This window comes from Oncorhynchus clarkii, chromosome 25, assembly GCF_045791955.1.
Source record: "Oncorhynchus clarkii lewisi isolate Uvic-CL-2024 chromosome 25, UVic_Ocla_1.0, whole genome shotgun sequence".
Taxonomy (NCBI): Eukaryota; Metazoa; Chordata; class Actinopteri; order Salmoniformes; family Salmonidae; genus Oncorhynchus; species Oncorhynchus clarkii.
This window is the reverse complement of record NC_092171.1, coordinates 5,104,842-5,125,923: the sequence shown is the minus strand read 5'-3', so window position 1 is coordinate 5,125,923 and position 21,082 is coordinate 5,104,842. Positions and strand designations below refer to the sequence as shown.

General features: G+C 41.3%; 1 protein-coding gene across 1 annotated transcript; it reads right to left on the bottom strand.

The window, feature by feature from the left end:
• Positions 1 to 1,497: 1,497 nt before the first annotated feature.
• LOC139384049 (molybdenum cofactor synthesis 1) lies at positions 1,498 to 20,289 on the bottom strand. Its single transcript, XM_071128683.1, has 3 exons — positions 19,943 to 20,289; positions 12,540 to 12,675; positions 1,498 to 3,238 (listed from the first exon to the last, which is right to left on the bottom strand). Exons 1-3 carry the CDS (start codon positions 20,153 to 20,155, stop codon positions 2,100 to 2,102), a joined length of 1,488 nt encoding a protein of 495 aa, XP_070984784.1. The 5' UTR covers positions 20,156 to 20,289; the 3' UTR covers positions 1,498 to 2,099.
• Between the last annotated feature and the right edge of the window lie 793 nt (positions 20,290 to 21,082).

The following is a 21,082-nucleotide window of genomic DNA, read 5'->3' as shown; positions in this document are numbered from 1 at the left end:
CAGATGCATCCTGTTTCCATTGATCATCCTTGAGATGTTTCTACAACTTGATTGGCAGTAACCTGTGGTAAATACAATTGATTGGACATGTTTTGGAAAAGCACACACCTGTCTATATAAGATCCCACAGTTGACAGTGCATGTCAGAGCAAAAACCAAGCAATGAAATCAGAGGAATTGTGTATGCAGCATTGAAGGTCTCCAAGAACATGGCCTCCATCATTCTTAAATGGAGGGTTGGAACCACCAAGACTCTTCCTAGAGGTGACCGCCTGGACAAACTTAGCAATCAGAGGAGAAGGTCCTTGGTCAGGAAGGTGACCAAGAACCCGATGGTCACTGACAGAGCTCCTCTGTGAAGATGGGATAACCTTCCAGAAGGGCAACCATCTCTGTAGCACTCCACCAATCAGGCCTTTATGGTAAAGTGGTCAGATGGAAGCCACTCCTCTGTAAAAGGCACATAATAGCCCGCTTTTACCTAAAGTCTCTCAAACCATGGGAAACAAGATTGAACTCTTTGGCCTGAATGCCAAGCGTCACGTCTGGAGGAAACCTGGCACCATCCCTACGGGGAAGTATGGTGGTGGCAGCATCATGCTGTGGGGATGTTTTTCAGTGGCAGGGACTGGGAGACTAGTCAGGACCGAGGCAAAGACGAACGGAGCAAAGTACAGAGAGAGATACTTGATGAAATCCTGCTCCAGAGCACTCAGGGCCTCAGACAGGGGCGAAGGTTCAAACTTCCAACAGGACAACGACCCTCAGCACACAGACAAGACAACGCAGGTGTGGCTTCGGGTCAAATCTCAATGTCCTTGAGTGGCCCAGCCAGAGCCCGGACTTGAGGCCGATCTAACATCTCTGAAGAGACCTGAAAATAGCTTTGCAGAAATACTCCCCATCCAACCTGACAAGGCTTGAGAGGATCTGCAAAGAATGGGAGAAACACCCCAAATACAGGTGTGCCAAGCTTGTAGCATCATACCCAAGAAGACTCGAGGCTATAATCACTGCTGAAGTTGCTTCAACAAAGTACTGAGTAAAGAGTCTGAATACTTATGTAAATGTATATTTCCGTGTTTTATTTTTAATAAATTTGTCATAATGTGTCGATCAATGAGGGGAAAAAAACAATTTATAGATTTTACAAGGCTGTAACCTAACAATAGGTGGAAAAAGTCAAGGGGTCTGAATACTTTCCGAAGGCACTGTACTTACCATGTTGTTGATATTGTTGCCATTTCCACCTGGCATTCACTAACAAACTAGTTATTTCTGGTATACAGAAATAACTGATCCAATATGAATTGTGCAGTGTTACTAGGCCATTATTATGCAATTACCATTTTAACACTTTCTTAGTACATACAAGGGGTCTCAAAGTTAGCTAAGTTTTATACTAAATTTCAGCACACAATCATAAAAAAAATGTATGGAGTGACAATTTATAAAATGTATAAGCATTGTTAAAGGTGTAGGAATCACACAAGCATGTTTCATTAATAAATCACCCTTTAATAAAAAAAATCAAATTAATCATTTTTTCACATCAAGTTTAAGGTTTATGAAGCAATGTTGTCATGGATTTCAACGTACAAACAATTCACAATCTAAATCTGTGTGTAAGAACATTTCATAAATGATGCTCCAGATTAAAAAAAAACTGACTATAAAATAAAGCAAAAGCAAAACTGCAATTTTACATTTCCTACATTTAATATGTTAAGGGAGAGTGTGCGACTGATATTTAACAAAATGTACAGTACAGATAGCCAGAGTAAGCATTTCTGATCGTACCCATGCCCTGTTATCTGGTACAATGGAAGGACCAATACTATCAGCAAGTCGTGGCACGGCCTACCAGGGAAACAGTGCCATCGGCACGCTGATTTGATTCACATAGGTTATGGAAACTTAAATCAGTCGAGGACTTACAGTGAGGCATTTCTTGATCCTCTGTGATCAGAGATTAGGGGGTCGGAAAGGAGATTCCAATTTCAATTCAGGAAGTCTCCCGAGTTAAACTTATCTGAATAAAGTATTGACTCCCAAACCTGGTGCTGTGTGGAAATCAGGTTTTGGGCAGGGGTTAGAAGTCAGGGTTCACGGTGGAAGTCCCTCTTCCCGCCTGTCTTACTGACCAGCTTGACGTCCGTAACGGTGATGTCATGACTCACCGCCTTGCACATGTCGTAAAGCGTCAACGCTGCCACCGTGACTGCCGTCAGGGCCTCCATCTCCACACCGGTGCGGCCTGTGGTGTGGGCAGTCGCCGTGACAACGGCTGCGAGTCGGCTGGCGTCGAGGTTGAAGGTGACGGAGATATGGTCTAAGGGCAGCGGGTGGCAGAGCGGGATGAGGGCGCTAGTCTGCTTGGCGGCCATGATTCCCGCTAGTTGCGCTACGGCTAGTGCGTCGCCCTTAGCTAACTGGTTGTCACGGAGCAGGCCGAAAGTGGTGGGGCCCAGATGAACGGTAGCTGTGGCTGTGGCGCTTCGCCGTGTGGGAGACTTGCTGCCCACATCCACCATGGAGGCCCGGCCTTGGGCGTCAGTGTGTGTCAGTTGGGCGGTAGTGGGGTTGTCTGGCTTAAGGTAGTGAGAGGAATTTGCATCCGCCACCAAGTGCTCCTGTGTGGGTTTTTTGAGTGTGGCTTGGGGGACATCTCTGGAGGTTTGTCTGTGGCACAGCCTTATGCTATGCTGGCCTAGGAGGGGCCCTGTTTTGGCATTTCTCAGTAGTGTGCAAAGGGAAGGAATCCCGGAGGTCCTTGTAGAGGAATTCTTTATTAAGTTTGGAACCCTGGTAACTGTGTACCTGAGGCAGTCTGTGTCATTGTGACTCAATTCATTTGTGTGTGTGTCAGAACCAGAAGCTTTGGTTTGATAACTGGGGGTTGCCAGTAAGTCACCGTTCCCATATTTGCTGCGGGGGGCTACACTAGAGGCACTGTCACCCCCGTAACGGCTTCTTTTGACAAAATGGGACCACTGAGGGATTCTTCCACACTGGTGGGTTCCCGAGCAGCTGATACCAGGCTGCACTGTTGAAACAGTGTAGCCTGAAAGGCACGATACATCCTTACTGGGTTGGCCACCCCCGCTTCTGGAGTGGTACTGTTGGAGGGTCATAGCTGAGGTGAGGACTCTAGGAGGGGGGACATAGGAGAGGGGGGGAAAGGACCCCTGGAAGATTCTGGTCATGGGCAGGGACAGAGGCCTTTTGGCTGTGGTGCCTGAGAGACAGGGAAGAAATTAAGATGAAGGTTTAGGAAGGCAACTCTAACATATAGTCAAACAGCATTGTAATATGGTAATGCATTGTCATTATTGTAATTCAAACAGTGTTAGTGATTTTATTTTAAAAGTTATCACATGACTTCGAGGTCAAAAAGGCCTCTATCCAAGCAGAAGATCAATGTTTCCCATTTTGCATGCCAGAAGAATACAATGTAGCTGAAAACACAACTCATAGAGATGCACATCTCCACTTCTTTGACAACATAGGCAGCGCCATTGAGGGCTTTCACCATTTTGAAGTAGTCAATTGGGTGGAACATGCTAATGAGTTAAGTAAGGATAACAGAATTCTATCCAGGTCACCAGGATGGTTTAGCCAATTAACTATACTCCTGGACATTCCATAAACTGCAGGTGGCAGTAAATCACCTACCTTGGCTTCATACCTGTTCAGACTTTACACACTCCAGCACAATAGGTGGTGGTATGCACCTTTTCAGTTAATTTACAAACTTCAAATTTACTCATAGGAGTAAAAATAAATTATATGAGCTCTCTGGTACATTTCTATGGGTTCACTTTATCAAATTCAAATCAAAATGGACTGAGGGGACAAGATTAGGAGAGAGGTGGAAAGCAAGTGCGTGAGTGTTATATAGGCCAGATGAGTCAGGAGAGAGAGAAACGAAAGAGATAACAATTTCACCTGGTTTGAAATCTGAATCAGTGTGCGATCAAAACGTAACGTTATGACTAACTACTGTTCCCTGAAGGAGGGAAAAGAGGTACAACATACTATGGGGAGTCGCACACTTGGTTGAAGGAGCTAAAACCACAGCTGACAAGACCAATGAAATCTGAGCCTCGCTGGAAGCCCCACCTTCCACAGGTGATAAGCGAGAGGCTCGGATTAATTCCCTCAATTTAATTCCACTCTTCACCGAGCCCAGGAATGGGCGGTGCGGGGCCAAATAGGTGTTGTACCTCGTTTCCCTCCTTCAGGGAACAGTAGTTGGTCAAAACATTACGTTCCCTTTCAGTCAGTCAACTTCAGTACAATAAACTATGGGGAATAAAATCACGCCCAAGTCGATCCCAACGAATATTAAATAAAACCATGGCAGACTACCCAACACTTGACCCCGCCAGATGCAGCAGTCCGGGTATTGCGCACACGGCATGCTGCCTAGTGAACTTCCATTGAGAGCATCTCGAACTGGCTGCATCACCACTTGGTATGGCAACTGCTTGGCAAAGTGCTACAGAGGGTGGTGCGGATGGCCCACTATATTAACTGGGGCTGAGCTCCCTGCCATCCAGGACCTCTAACAGGCGGTGTCAGAGGAAGGCCAGGAAAATTGTCAAAGACCCCAGCCACCCAAGCCATAGACTATTCAGTCTGCTACAGCATGGCAAGCAGTACCGGAGCGCCAAGTCTGGGACAAAGTTTCCTGAGCAGTTTCTACCCCCAAGCCATAAGACTGCTAAACAGTTCATCAAAAGGCTACCTGGACTATTAGCATTTACCCCGTTTTGCACCGACTCCCTCCTACTGGACTCTTCTCACGCACAGTGGAATTCGGGAAACTATTCAGACCCCTTGACATTTTCCACATTTTGTTACGTTACAGCCTTATTCTAAAATCGCTTATACTTTCCCCCCCTCAATCTACACACAGTACGAATTAAATGAGTACCAATTAATTAATTAGTACGAATTAAATGAATAAATACCTTATTTACATACATCACCGTACAAACGTTTGGGGTCACTTAGAAATGTCCTTGTTTTTGAAAGAAAGGCACATTTTTTGTCCATTAAAATGACATACAATTGATCAAAAATGCAGTGTAGACAATGTTGTAAATGACTATTGTAGCTGGAAACTGGCTGATTTTTATGGAATATCTACATAGTCGTACAGAGGCCCATTATCAGCAACCATCACTCCTGTGTTCCAATGGCAAGTTGTGTTAGCTAATCCAAGTTTATCATTTACAAAATCTAATTGATCATTAGAAAACCCTTATGCAATTGTGTTAGCACAGCTGAAAACTGTTGTCCTGATTTAAAGAAGCAATAAAATTGGCCTTCCTTAGACTAGTTGAGTATCTGGAGCATCAGCATTTGTGGGTTTGATTACAGGCTCAAAATGGCCAGAAACAAAGTACTTTCTTCTGAAACTCAGTCTATTCTTGTTCAGAGAAATGAAGGCTACTCCATGTGAGAAATTGCCAAGAAATCTCGTACAACGCTGTGTACCACTCCCTTCACAGAACAGCGTAAATTGTGTCTAACCAGAATTGAAAGAGGAGTGGGAGGCCCCGGTGCACAACTGAGCAAGAGGACAAGTACATTAGAGTGTCTAGTTTGAGAAACAGATGCTTCACAAGTCCTCAACTGGCAGCTTCATTAAATAGTACCTGCAAAACACCAGTCTCAACCTCTACAGTGAAGAGGCGACTCCGGGATGCTGGCCTTCTAGGCAGAGTTCCTCTGTCCAGTGTCTGTTACTTGAACTCTGTGAAGCATTCATTTGGGCTGAAATTTCTGAGGCTGGTAACTCAAATTAACTTATCCTCTTCAGCAGAGATAACTCTGGGCCTTCCATTCCTGTGGCAGTCCTCATGAGAGCCAGTTTCATCATAGCACCTGATCGTTTTTGCTAACGATCTTGAAGGAAGGTTCTTGAAATGTTCCGTATTGACTGACCTTCATGTCTTAAAGTAATGATGGACTGTCATTTCTCTTTGCTTATTTGAGCTGTTCTTACCATAATATGGACTTGGTCTTTTACCAAATAGGGCTATCTTCAGTACACCCCCCCCCCTCCTCCCTGTCACAACACAATGGCTCAAACGCATTAAGGAAATCCATTCCACAAATTAACAAGCCACACCTGTTAATTGAAATGCATTCCAGGTGCATTCCTCATGAAGCTGGTTGAGAAAATGCCAAAAGTGTGAAAAGCTGTCATCCAGGCAAATGGTGGCTATTTGAAGAATCTCAAATATATTTTGATTTGTTTAACACTTTTTTGGTTACTACATGATTCCAAGTGTTATTTCATAGTTTTAATGTCTTCACTATTATTCTACAATGTAGAAAATAGTACAAATGAAGAAAAACCCTTGAATGAGTAGGTGTTCTAAAACTTTTGACCGGTAGTGTATATCAAATCAAATCTTATTTGTCACATACACATGGTTAGCAGATGTTAATGTGAGTGTAGTGAAATGCTTGTGCTTCTAGTTCCGACCATGCAGTAATGTCTAACAAGTAATCTTAGCTAAATCTGACTTGTTTCAGGAAACTAGGCGTACGTCGTGCGTCACTACTTCACAGGAGAGCCATTTGAACATATTTTTGCCTGGTACGGCAACTGCTCCGCCCACAACCTTAAGGCTCTCCAGAGGGTAGTGACGTCTGCACAACACATCACCGGGGGCAAACTACCTGCCCTCCAGGACACCTACACCACCCGATGTCACAGGAAGGCCAAAAAGATCATCAAGGACAATAACCACCTGAGCCACTGCCTGTTCACCCCGCTATCATCCAGAAGGCGAGGTCAGTACAGGTGCATCAAAGCGTGGACCGAGAGACTGAAAAACAGCTTCTATCTCAAGGCCATCAGACTGTTAAACAGCCATCACTAACATTGAGTGGCTGCTGACAACATATTGACTCATCTCTAGCCACTTTTAATATTGAAAAGTTTATGAAAAAATGTATCACTAGCAACTTTAAACAATGCCACTTCATACAATGTTTACATACCATACATTACTCATCTCATATGTATATACTGTACTCTATACCATCTACTGCCGTTCGGCCATCGCCCATTCATATATTTTTATGTACATTTTCTTATGAATTCCTTTACACTTGTGTGTGTATAAGGTAGTTGTGAAATTGTTAGGTTACTTGTTAGATATTACTGCATGGTCGGAACTAGAAGCACAAGCATTTCGCTACACTCGCATTAACATCTGCTAACCATGTGTATGTGACAAATAAGATTTGATTTGTGACTCGTTTCAGGAAGCTAGGCGTACGTCGCGCGTCACTACTTCACAGGAGAGCCATTTGAACGCAAAACCTTTTAAATTTTTTTTTTATCAAAATGCATTTTGCTGCAGAAATACCTTTTGGAACACGTGAACTTTCATGTGCCTTAATAATACACTTCTATGCCATCTGTAAATATGAATAAAATAGTTAAAATGACAAGCCTCGTTGGTTTAGCCACATGTTACATTTTAACAGAATCCAAGTTAAACTGTAGTTTGTTTGTATCCTGTTTAGTGAATGATTACTGTGAGTATTAATAGAGTTTAGGCCATTAAACTGTGTGCAAGCTAATTTGGAAAGGTTGACCTAATCAAATGAGGAAATTGCCTACGATCAGACAGCAGGGTCAGGCCCAGGACAAGAGAGGACCATGGACATTCCACGGGGGAGATATGGCAAACTCATTGGGGTCATAAATGTATAGCTGTGGAGGTGACACCTACAGGAGGGAAGAGTATAAGATGTGTTGTGAACTTTCTAAATGGATGCACTCAGCTGGCGACATCCTCGGTATTAAACACTTGGAACTTCTCTTAAGCTTTTGGTCTCAATTCCTTATTGCAAAGAGGTTGCAATAGCATTTTTCTTTTTAACACCATGGAAAACATCAGGAACTGTCCCGCTGGCCATGATTGGCTGAGATAATGGATGGGCTGAACATGCTGAGATATGAGTTTGGATTGGTCTGCCATGTAGCACACTTCCGCCTATAACATGAGCTGCTCAGTATGTGTAGGTAATCCTAACGTGGCTGTTTTTTAAAGATATCATGAAGAACTGCAAAAGTGTTGCTCTCCACTTTCTGGAGGACCAAGTTTTGAAATCAGTGGGAGTATGATAGCTAAGTAGATGGAGAAAATTATGCCGTTTGATTGCAAATATGCGGAGGGAGTCGAAAAGAGAACACAGAAGGCTGTTGTATAAAACACTGGATTACATCTTTAAAAAATAAATAAGGGCAACCATGGCATCCGTGACAGAGGGAGAAGCGTTCGATCATCCATGTATATGGGTAAGAGAGACAAGCTACATTTTCAGATATTAAAAGTTTTTAAATTTTTGTTTTCGTTAAAGTGTACTGTTAGCTAGATTACCTTCTGTATCCTGTGCATGTGACAAATACACTTTGATTTGATATTGGGAGTGTTTACCAGAGATGGTAATGTGAAGAACATTACCTGCACCAAAGTCGAATTAGGATATAAACAGTAGGCCAACTGGTATCCAAGTTCTAAAAGAAGAAGAAAGCCTTGCATTTTATTTCATCTCACTCACAACCGTAAATCATTTTTGTAATTATCTCGCAATTAACTTGTAAATAATGATATTGTTGTGAGTTTATTTTCCTGTAAAGACTTTGTCAGCTATATGATATGGTCATTATTTGAACTGGCTAGCAAGCTAGAAACGAACCAAAAAATTGTTTAGAAGTTGCTTTTAGTCACCTGGTTTGCTAGATTGACATACTGTAGACTAAATTCATTATTGGTGTTAAAATACACAAGTTATGCTATTCTGGACCACCAGGCTGCTGATGTCACGCAGCCTGTCGTTTTTGTGTTTACTTTTTCATAACGACAAGTTTGATGTCGGATTACGAATGGTCATAATGTCACTGCGACAACTGTAGACAGACAGGTTGATAGACGTAGTATAATAAACCAGCCTTGAGTCTTAAAATCTTTGGTGTTTAGTACTCTACTGTACTCAATCTGTTCAACCTCGCATGTGAATGCTTAAAGAGATGGGTGAGCCTAAGGCTTAAGAGAGTGTGAACGATGCTGACTGGGTGTAGACAAAGAAGAGTTCTCCATTACGTGTACCAAAACATTCAAGGGTCATTTTCTGGAGTTTATCAACTTTCAAAGCAGAATTACTTTCCCAACTGTAGCGCATGATATAGTACCATTTTCTAGCTCGGAGTCTCTACTTCTTTCCAATGCAAAAAACACAATTTCTAATTTGCTACTTAAGACTGACTTGAGCCAGTCAATCACATATTATGCAAAGGAAAACGTAAACTGCCACTACCTCACAATGCAACCAATTTCAAACATATCTGAAAGGATATAGTGGACAGGTCACCCTAGGCCAGGGATGAGCAACTGGCGGCCTGGCACCTTTAAGGCCCTCGAATGAATTTCCACCAAAATAATAAAAACAATTTGGAACTCAATCGGGGTCTCAACTTACTGTTGCGAGTTAGAATATACAAGGTGCAATTTAAACATTTGGTTGTGCGTAGGGCTGTTGCGGTGACCGTACTACCACCACTAGTCATGAAGGCAGTCAAATTCCATGTGATCGTTTAGTCAAATAATTAGGCTTCTCCAAGCTCTGATGCTGCCGATGGTCATTAGTCTACCAAACTTGCTAACTGCCTGGTACTCAGCACTTTATTGTCCCTCTAATCACACTGATGTTGATGCAAATGTGTTCAAAAATCTAATCAATCACTTGTGCAAGAAAACAGTGATGTGCCTCTACTGAAAAGAGGAGGATCAGCTTTTTAAAGGCCTACTATATTTATTTCTAAACTTTCCTAATATTAAGCACATTGCTTATATTTAAAACAGGAGTATAGACTACCTGACTGGCATGAAAATAAACCACCGGGAAAAGCGTCCTCCATTCGCATAGATGACATGTATTTTTTCCCACCCCTGTTTCGATACAGGTGCATGATAATGGTCCATTCTAAATCGAAACAAATTTCACACATTATTTAGTATACGTAAAGACAAGATTAAATCAAGAATAGTCTGATGGTTGATAATAGCCTATCACAATGATATATTATCACTTGTGAATGATGCCTAGCATAAGAAACAATGCCTTTAAAAAAAATCATGGTCACACACACCTCACGTAGCCTAGCCCATAGACACTAAAGTGGCCAAATAACTTCTTAAAATTAAGAACATTAATCCCCTTTACAAGGGGTGTAGAGCCTAACTGGCATATATATATATAAGCAGCACGAGTCAAGTTTGGGGAAGACAATTTTCACCATAAAAATGCACCTTTATAATAAAAGTATTACATGCATAATTGCATTTGCGGTCACTTTTGAGTGTTTTCCGCTAATATAACATTTGCGCCTATCGCCTACTACCATGTGCGCATTGCTATACTTATAATGTGAAGAAATAGCCGTCAGCCACATTGCATACAATTACTTCTTTTTGGTGCTAGTGGTTGTATTAATTTGGGATCTATCGCATCTCACAACTGTTCCAGACTGTTTGGAATATTTATTTATCACACAGAATAGGTCGACCTTTGTACTACTATAGTAGATTGACATAGGCTAGTGCTTTTGCTATTCGTTAGGCCTGCTCATCTTGTTGGCTGACAAAAATGTGGACAGTTCTTCCAATATCTACCTCAGAATTTGATAAGGACACGCATAGTTGCGTCCCCGATGGGTCTGTCTTCACTTGTAGCATGTGAGAAATGCCTGATCACGTGGTGGAGCGCAGCACTCAGGGAGAAGTGCACAACATCCACTGGCCACAGAAGGCATGGATTTTTTTGGAGGTGCATTATGGCACACAAAGGGGATGCCGCCGTGAAAATCTTGTCATTATCAAGTGCCTGTCAAATTGTGAATGAGTGACTGATGGTGTGTGTACAGCCTGCGCACAAAAACAAAGCAGGGCACATGCCTTTCAAGACAGTGACTTTTTCAAATCATCATTTAAGTCGCAACCTTCATGCAGCCTTACAATGTATTAAAAATCAAAACATATAGCCCAACGTTTGTAGAACTAAAGTTACATTAACTCCAAATTAAGCATATAGGAATATACATTTATTTGTTAACCACTCAAGAATAGCAGCATGTGCCCACTCTCTCAGATCGATTGGAGAAAATATATTTTGTATTTTGTTCAGCTTTGATCAACTGCATTTTTCATAATATAAAATACTGCCACGGAATTATAAGCAAATCTTGTCTAATGTTAGGGAAGATTCAGAATTTGTTGGTAACATATGTAAGATGTTTTTATATTCATCAAATGGGTGTAAGTTACTTCTCATCAGAATGGTATTTTTGTATAATGCTGTGGCGAGGTTGCAGTTATCTGTTATATGTCAAAACTAAGTTGCATGGGCCACAGAGAGGGGAGAGGTCAAAGTGTCATCATGTGTAAACATATATTTTACTCCCTACCTTTTTCTAGTGGGGAAAGGAGGGTGGCAGTGTCTGGAATCATTCTCATGCTCCCTTTTATCTTAACCTATAGCCTCACTCTCCTCTCCGTGAGTTTGTATTTAGAGTGGGTTGTATCTAAATGACAATTTGATATATGCCTGTTGATATGGAGGATTGGTTTATGGTTCTGGGGTTTGGGAAAGGAGACCAAGCTGAACGATGAATTATGTCTATGCTGTCTGACTATGTGTGATCTTTGCTATAAAGGATCCCATTTTGCCATTGTGTGGGGACTCTCAACTTTTCATTAGAGATACTGAACTGTTGAAAGTCAAAATGCTATAGAGCTTATATAATTAAGGATGGACTTTTATAACTAACTCTGACTTGTGTGTGTGGTTTGCTCCCATGATTTGGTAAATAGAGAAAATTTCCACGACACTACTAAATGAACTAGTGTAGCCCACAGCTATATGGCATAGAGCCAGTTAAGGACAACTCAGAGTATGCTTTTCTGTTCTTCTGAAATAAGACATTTTCTTCATATCATGCTTCTTTAGACCTGTCCAAAATAAATAATGGATTTATTGTGTAGTCTATATTACATTGATTTATTTTAAAATGTAGATGTTCCAAAGGTCAGCATCAGTGGCTTGTAGGGCTGTGTGTGAAAGTGCTAAATGAGTTTGTTAATTAACAGTCAATTACCACGGAGATAACAGTTATTTGCTTGACAATCACTGGTTGACGAAATATCGTGACTGCCACAGCCAAACTTGTGCATCAGCAGAGCAACTGCGCCCCTCATGATGAGATCAAATTTTGTGTCCCCTACCCCTATCAAAGTTGCCTATCCCTGACCTAGGCTATTGGAAGGCAAGACGGAGCTATTAGGCTAGCATTTTGTTTATCTGATTCTTTCAGGGGGTAAGGGGTGAATTACAAGTGAAGGACAGTTCTCATGAATGAAAGACCAAAGTTAATGTGACAGAGATGAATCACCACTATTGGCGAGAAATTGAATAATTTTTGTAAATGTCTCTATTGTTCAAATGCTTACAGCGAAGGTTGCATTCCTCCATCATGGAGACGCGCAGGTAGCTGTGCCTTCGACAAAAGTCGCCTGTCAGGAAGGCAGAGAAGGGTAGAACGTCCTGGTTTAACCTTCGCCTCCGGCCCCCTGGGACAGCCACCCCCTGGACAATAACAATAAAAGACAAAAGAAACCGTGAGCAAACATCCTTAAGGAGGCTTACTTAGCCAGCATTTTCTTTGCTTCATGTCCAAATCATCTTAAAGTAGGCTCACTTCATTGAATAAGACAATATATTTTTGGACATGATACAGAAAAAATGCAAATATTGATTTTTTGGGCCACAAATGCTAAAAAGACAGCATTTGGAGATGCAGGTAAACAAAAACAAAACATGGTTGCCTAGTGACTGCGTACAGGATAATGAAATCAACATGCAACATTGTCCCTTTACTCAGTTTCGTTTCTTTTACCTTTAGTAAACCTGGCAGGTCAATTAAGAGCAACATCTTATTTACAATGACAACCTGGCAAGGTGTGTATGGAACAACATGGTCGAGGCACTATGTTCTTCATGGGACAGCAATAATAGAAAAAAATCAGGGATTCTGCTAGTCTCTCTGGCTGAATGTCTATGTTCTCCAGATACAGTGGGGCAAAAAAGCATTTAGTCAGCCACCAATTGTGCAAGTTCTCCCACTTAAAAATATGAGAGAGGCCTGTAATTTTCATCATAGGTACACTTCAACTATGACAGATAAAATGAGAAAAAAATCCAGAAAATCACACTAGGATTTTTAATGAATTTATTTGCAAATTATGGTGGAAAATAAGTATTTGGTCACCTACAAACAAGCAATATTTCTGGCTCTCACAGACCTGTAACTTCTTCTTTAAGAGGCTCCTCTGTCCTCCACTCGTTACCTGTATTAATGGCACCTGATTGAACTTGTTATCAGTATAAAATACACCTGTCCACAACCTCAAACAGTCACACTCCATACTCCACTATGGCCAAGACCAAAGAGCTGTCAAAGGACACCAGAAACAAAATTGTAGACTTGCACCAGGCTGGGAAGACTGAATATGCAATAGGTAAGCAGCTTGGTTTGAAGAAATCAACTGTGGGAGAAATTATTAGGAAATGGAAGACATACAAGACCACTGATAATCTCCCTCGATCTGGGGCTCCACGCAAGATCTCACCCCGTGGGGTCAAAATGATCACAAGAACGGTGAGCAAAAATCCCAGAACCATACCTAGTGAATGACCTGCAGAGAGCTGGGACCAAAGTAACAAAGCCTACCATCAGTAACACACTACGCCGCCAGGGACTCAAATCCTGCAGTGCCAGACGTGTCCCCCTGCTTAAGCCAGTACATGTCCAGGCCCGCCTGAAGTTTGCTAGAGAACATTTGGATGATCCAGAAGAAGATTGGGAGAATGTCATATGGTCAGATGAAACCAAAATATAACTTTTTGGTAAAAACTCAACTCGTCGTGTTTGAAGGACAAAGAATGCTGAGTTGCATCCAAAGAACACCATACCTACTGTGAAGCATGGGGGTGGAAACATCATGCTTTGGGGCTGTTTTTCTGCAAAGTGACCAGGACGACTGATCCGTGTAAAGGAAACAATGAATGGGGCCATGTATCGTGAGATTTTGAGTGAAAACCTCCTTCCATCAGCAAGGGCATTGAAGATAAAACGTGGCTGGGTCTTTCAGCATGACAATGATCCCAAACACACCGCCCGGGCAACGAAGGAGTGGCTTCGTAAGAAGCATTTCAAGGTTCTGGAGTGGCCTAGCCAGTCTCCAGATCTCAACACCATAGAAAATCTTTGGAGGGAGTTGAAAGTCTGTGTTGCCCAGCAACAGCCCCAAAACATCACTGCTCTAGAGGAGATCTGCATGGAGGAATGGGCCAAAATACCAGCAACAGTGTGTGAAAACCTTGTGAAGACTTACAGAAAACGTTTGACCTCTGTCATTGCCAACAAAGGGTATATAACAAAGTATTGAGATTAACTTTTGTTATTGACCAAATACTTATTTTCCACCATAATTTTCAAATAAATTCATTAAAAATCCTACAACGTGATTTTCTGGAATTTTTTTTCTCATTTTGTCTGTCATAGTTGAAGTGTACCTATGATGAAAATTAGAACTTGTACTTGGTGGCTGACTAAAACCTTGTTTTGCCCCACTGTAAGTCTGTCAATGAAAACCTTGATTGCATAATTGTAAAGGAAACCAATGCAACTCATACTGAATACCAGTCTAAACATATTTTTCAAAAATGTGAAGTGTCATCAAATTTGTGATTCATTACAATATCTACATGGACAAATACATCTGGAATGGTTTTGCATCAAGTGTTCTTTAACTGACAAGACAATTGTATAGGGTACAATTGTAAAGCACTGTGCATTATTATTATTGTTAAACAATAAGGCCCGAGGGGGTGCGGTATATTGGCTTTATACCACAAACCCCCAAGGTGCCTTATTGCTATTATAAACTGGTTACCATCACCATTACACCATTGTCCAGCAGCCAAAGGCATAATCCTAGTCATGGCAGTCATATTAGTAACCCATGCTAGTTAACTTCTTTGGGTAAGGGGGCGGTATTTTGACTTCCAGATGAAAAGCGTGCCCAAAGTTAACTGCCTGCTACTCAGGCCCAGAAGCTAGGATATGCATATAATTATTGGTAGATTTGGATGGAAAACTCTAAAATTTCAAAAACTGTTAAAATAAAGCCTGTGAGTTTAACAGAACTGAAATGGCAGGCAAAACCCCGAGGACAACAGCCCCCCCCAGAAAAATGTATCCTACCACTGATTTCAATGGCTGGCACTTTTATAATCGGGTGGAATCGTGCCCGATTGCAGTTCCTAGGGCTGGATTGCGTTGGATTGTTCACCCACTAATAGGAAACATGAGCTGGGTTTAGACCGTCTTGAGACAGGGTAGTTTTACCCTACTGATGACGTGTTGTTGCAATATTCTTTAGAAAGAGTTTCAGGCTGCTTTTGGGAAAAATGAGCCAGACATTTTAGTTTTTCTAGGTGGCTCCCATTTTGTCTGTAGTGTTTCCTAGTGCGTTCTTTGATATTTTTCTCCGGTAAAGACAATAATGAATCTCCGTCTTAAATGTTATTTGCGTATTAGGGTACCTATTGTTTGATTATAAACGTTGATTGACTTGTTTGGATAAGTTTATTGGTAACGTTTGGGATTCATTTTGTATGCATTTTGAAGGAGAGAAACCAAGTTGATTATTAAATCCACAGGGGCCGAACAATTGGATCCTGGTCTGCTTTTTTATTTAACATTATTATCAGGAAATATTACAAAATTATGGAAATTCGCTTGTGCTGCCACATTGGAAGCGGGGACTGTAGTGATTGTAAGCCTTATCACCCCATTTCAGGTCTTCCGTCTCAAGCGAAGATTCTCTATCTGAGAAATGCATTTTGAATGTAAACCAAAATCAGGGTTTAGGCCTTGGCATAGCACTATTACAGAACCCGCATTAGTAGTTAATGCTCTTAATGCTTTAAACACTCAAATGAAATGTGCTGCTTTGTTTGAGGACCTGTCAAAAGCTTTTGATCATGCTAGTTAAATGAATGAATTATCCACGATAGGCCTGATTTTTGACACCTGTTCTTGGTTTCATTATTATCTTAGTGACAGAACTCAGGCCATCACGATGGACGGGGTTAAGTCAGAATTTCTTGAAGTGCACCACAGAGGTCCATTTTTGGACCTGTTCTCTTCACTATTTGTGACCGACTGCCACAGTAGCAACATTTGAAAGTGTTTTTTACATTGGATAAAATTAGAGAAGTAAGTATGGGTATATAATTCTGCTTTGAAAGTTGATCAACCCCACTTTTGACAAAAATGGCCCTTGAATATTTTGGTACATCTACTGGAGAGCTCTTCTTTGTCCACACCCATTCAGCATTAACCTTAGCCCCAACCATCTCTTTAAGGATTCACGTGAGGCCGAGTAGTTTCATAAACAACCAAAGATTAAGACTAAAAGTGGTAACACTCCAGGTAAAAATACACTTTATCTAGTCCTTGGCATATATCCTAATCTGACTTTGGAACAGGTCATGTTGTTTTTCCACATTACCATCTCTGGTAAACACGCATATCAAATAAAAGCTACGTTTTACACATTCTGTATTGTGTGCATGTGACAACGGTACAGTGAAATGGTTACTTGCATAGTAGCAATATGAAAAACAAAACAAAGTGTCCAGATAAAAACATTTTAGATGACGCTTACCCGACACACTTGTTTACATTGATGGGTCATGTGAAGGAAATGCTATAACCAACCCTCAGCCACATCTAGCTAAGTGGATGGGTCACTATTGTTTAGACATGTACACGTCATGAAATACAATAGATGGCCGTAATCACCCCCAGACACACATCGAGCAACTTGATGGGTCATGTAGTCATCTGGCGAAGTGGAGTCTTTTGTTTAGACATCTAGCTAGCTAAACAAAGAACCAACATAATCCCAAATCATACTACTGTCAAAACAAACACTGCCATAACTGTAGTATGAATATGCAGGTAGCTAAAGTTACCAAAAAGGTTAAATGTTAGCAAACTATAACTAGCAATGCAAATGGCTTTCTGATTCAAACAATATTACTACACAGATCATACACAACTTTAGCTGGAGAGTCAGCAAGCTAATGTTTGCTAGTTAGCTAAGAGTACACTTTAACTTGCAATGAAAACTAACTGACAAAATTAGAAAATGTAGCTAGACTATTACCCGTACACAGTGCATTGGAGAAAGTATTCAGACCCCTTGACTTTTTCCACATGGGCCCCCCCCTCAATCTCCACACAACACCCGATAATTACAAAGCAAAAACAGGTCTAGAAATGTTTGCAATTGTATATATATAAAAAAGAAATACCACATTTACAACTGAAGTCGGAAGTTTACATGAACTAGTTTTAATGACTCCAAGTGTTTCAACCACTCCATAAATTTCTTGTTAACAAACTGTAGTTTTGGCAAGTCGGTTAGGACATCTACTTTGTACATGAAAAGTAATTTTTCCAACAATTGTTTACAGACAGATTGTTTCACTTATAATTCACTGTATCACAATTCCAGTGGGTCAGAAGTTAACATACACTAAGTTGACTGTGCCTTTAAACAGCTTGGAAAATGTTAGAAAATTATGTCATGGCGTTAGAAGCTTCTGATAGGCTAATTGACATCATTTGATTCCTTGGGAGCAATTTACAAAACGCCCGAGGGTACCACGTTCATCTGTACAAACAATAGTGCGCAAGTATAAACACCATTTGACCACACAGCCGTCATACCGCTCAGGAAGGAAACGTGTTCTGTCTCCTAGAGATGGACGTACTTTGGTGTGAAAAGTGCAAATCAATCCCAGAACAGCAGCAAAGGACCTTGTGAAGATGCTGGAGGAAACCGGTACAAAAGTATCTATATGTACAGTAAACAGTCCTATATCGACATAACCTGAAAGGCCGCTCAGCAAGGAAGAAATGCTCCAAAACCGCCAGAAAAAAAGCCAGATTGCAACTGCACATGGGGACAAAGATCATACTTTTTGGAGAAATGTCCTCTGGTCTGATAAAACAAACATTTTACTGTTTGGCCATAATGACCATTGTTATGTGAAGCACGGGGGTGGCAGAATCATGTTGTGGGGGTGCTTTGCTGCAAGAGGGACTGGTGCACTTGTAACGGATGTGAAACGGCTAGCTTAGTTAGCGTGGGCGCTAAATAGCGTTTCAATCAGTGACGTCACTTGCTCTGAGACCTTGAAGTAGTAGTTCCCCTTGCTCTGCAAGGGCCGCGGCTTTTGTGGAGCGATGGGTAACGATGCTTCGAGGGTGACTGTTGATGTGTGCAGAAGGTCCCTGGTTCGCGCCCGGGTATGGGCGAGGGGACGGTCTAAAACTTATACTGTTACATTGATGCTGTTGACCCGGATTACTGGTTGCTGCGGAAAAAAAGGAGGAAGGTCAAAAGGGGGGTGAGTGTAACGGATGTGAAACGGCTAGCTTAGTTAGCGTGGGCGCTAAATAGCGTTTCAATCAGTGACGTCACTTGCTCTGAGACCTTGAAGTAGTAGTTCCCCTTGCTCTGCAAGGGCCGCGGCTTTTGTGGAGCGATGGGTAACGATGCTTCGAGGGTGACTGTTGATGTGTGCAGAAGGTCCCTGGTTCGCGCCCGGGTATGGGCGAGGGGACGGTTTAAAATTATACTGTTACACACTTCTCAAAATAGATGGCATCATGAGGCAATAAAGTTACGTGGATATATTGAAGCAACATCTCAAGACATCAGTCATGAAGTTAAAGCCAAGATTAATATGTAAAAACAAATGAGACATTATTTCGTAACAACACAATATGTTGGTGAAGAACCATTTAAGAGTCCAGAGGAGGGCGCACCGGGCTACGCAATTAATTAAAAGTTGACAATGCAAGCCGGAAAGCTAGCCAACTATCTAATAAATACTTCGGATACTAGGTTGGTTTATCATTTTTGAACAAAATTAAACAGATATCTTGTAATTGAGCAAAATAGTAAAGGTAGCCGATAACTGGGGACCGTATTCCGATAATACCGGACGTATTTTTTAATTTTTTTGCTAAGGCGTTTATCAAAAAGCTTTTATGAGTATTTCCACTGAAATGTCAAACATGCTCATTTCTGACCCGTTAGCTAATATTTTTACGATACCAATAATCACAAAACATTGATGGCTTGATCACAAGATGGTAATAATTATTAAACGCTGTTGAATATGACGATGTTCGCGTGGAACCCCGTATTTATGTAGAGTTTACAAATAACATCTTATTGCTGGACTTTGACTGTTGGAAATCACCTTCCAAGTCAGTCTATTGTGCGTAATCAAAGTTATATTGACTACGTCCGTTCTAACTCGCTAATTAATGTCGTAATCGAAATTACGGATTGCCTCATCAGCTTGTCGTCCCCTAAATGCCATAGTTTGTACATCTTAAATGTCATTAGAAACCACATGCTTAAGCAAGTCAGCCATGTTTTTTAAATCAGTAAATGTGGCTGAATGAACTGTTTTGATGCCAGACAAGGCTGATAGCCAGATGTAGCAGTGCTAAGATTTTGGGACAGCTTTATGTAGGCACCGTTTGCACTATAATGGTGACAATTCATGTATGGTTTAGTGTAGTGGCATTGCTGGCATGCATCCCACTTTGTTGTTGTTGCCCCACCAATATTTACATGCTGAAATCGCCACTGGTAAGTTTGACAGCTAGCAAGAACGTGCGTTATAACTTAAATAGTTTGAAATGTTGGTAAAGCCTTTCTTACTAGCCTGGGCAGCCGTTATAGGTGTACTTTCTTACCTGTGTCGTTACAGTGACAGCTGCAATTGACTGTGCAGGAGTTACGAGTTGAAGTTCATTTTCCTCTTGCGTATCACTGGAATAGAACCGCAGCATTTTGGCTGTTGAGCTTGGCGCAAATAGTTTCATGTGCTGCGTTGACAGGGCCTTGACAACGTAATGGTTGCACAGTACAATGCGGCAGCACTTGCTGGCATGAAAAGGAAAAGCCATCGCATAAATTAAATGTAGCTGTGGAAATCGATGTTTATCGTCTTAAAAGTATCAAAGGAAGACTCTTCGCATCCAATAGTGATGTCAGAGGATCGCATAACGTCTTCAGAGTCACTGCAGCCATATTCGAGGGGGAGTGGGCAGCTTCAGCCAATCATCTGAAACCTCGATTTTGTTGCCGTCTGGTAAGTGTAGTTTTACCATAGACAGGTTTCCATTGACATTGTTTATTCCACAAAAGCAACGTCGCCAAAAACAGCAACATTGCGACATGTGAACAGTAGGTAATGGAAACGGCAACTATAGGAGAACTGTTCTAAAGATCTACAAAATCTTTATCCGTTCAGAGGTGGATTTTTCTTTTGTCTAACTTTTTTTCCTGCTACAAATTATGATGGAAAGTTTTTTATTTTTTATTTTTATAAATTATATTTGCCGAAAAATGTTGAAGGTATGCATGTTAGGTCATCACATAGCTTAACTATAATGTTACGTTCGTAACCAAGTGGGTGGTGGGAATTTACCAGTTGTGAAGTCCTAAATACCAGATGGTTGCATTCAGATGCTTTGAACTCATTGAGAAACACTGATTGTCTAATGACCAACAAGCTATGGAAACCATAAACTAAAGTACAGCTATCATGCCTTTAGACTAATTATAGTGATTAATTAATTATAGACTAATTATTATTGCATTTAACTGCCGAAAATGATGTTACCGAGGTAATTTTCTTAGTAGGTGGTGTCAGATGTCAGCATGTGGGAGCTCATGCTGTGTTCACATGCTATCGGAGTTATTGGAAGTTCCTAGTTCTGACTGGGAAGTTTGACTTGGAACGACCCTCCAAATCAGAATTACAAGTGGGAAACTCTGAGGAAATGTTGTTGCCCACCAAGGCACCTGCAAGTCCCCAGACAATTCTGGGG

Bases quoted from the DNA above. Each gene is read 5' to 3' on its own strand.
- LOC139384049 (XM_071128683.1), bottom strand. From the start codon at position 20,155: ATGGCTTTTCCTTTTCATGCCAGCAAGTGCTGCCGCATTGTACTGTGC. The intron at 12,676-19,942 runs GTAAGAAAGTAC...GTTATTGTCCAG, and splicing joins CTGTCACTGTAACGACACAG to GGGGTGGCTGTCCCAGGGGG. The intron at 3,239-12,539 runs GTAAGCATTTGA...CCTGTCTCTCAG, and splicing joins GGAGGAATGCAACCTTCGCT to GCACCACAGCCAAAAGGCCT.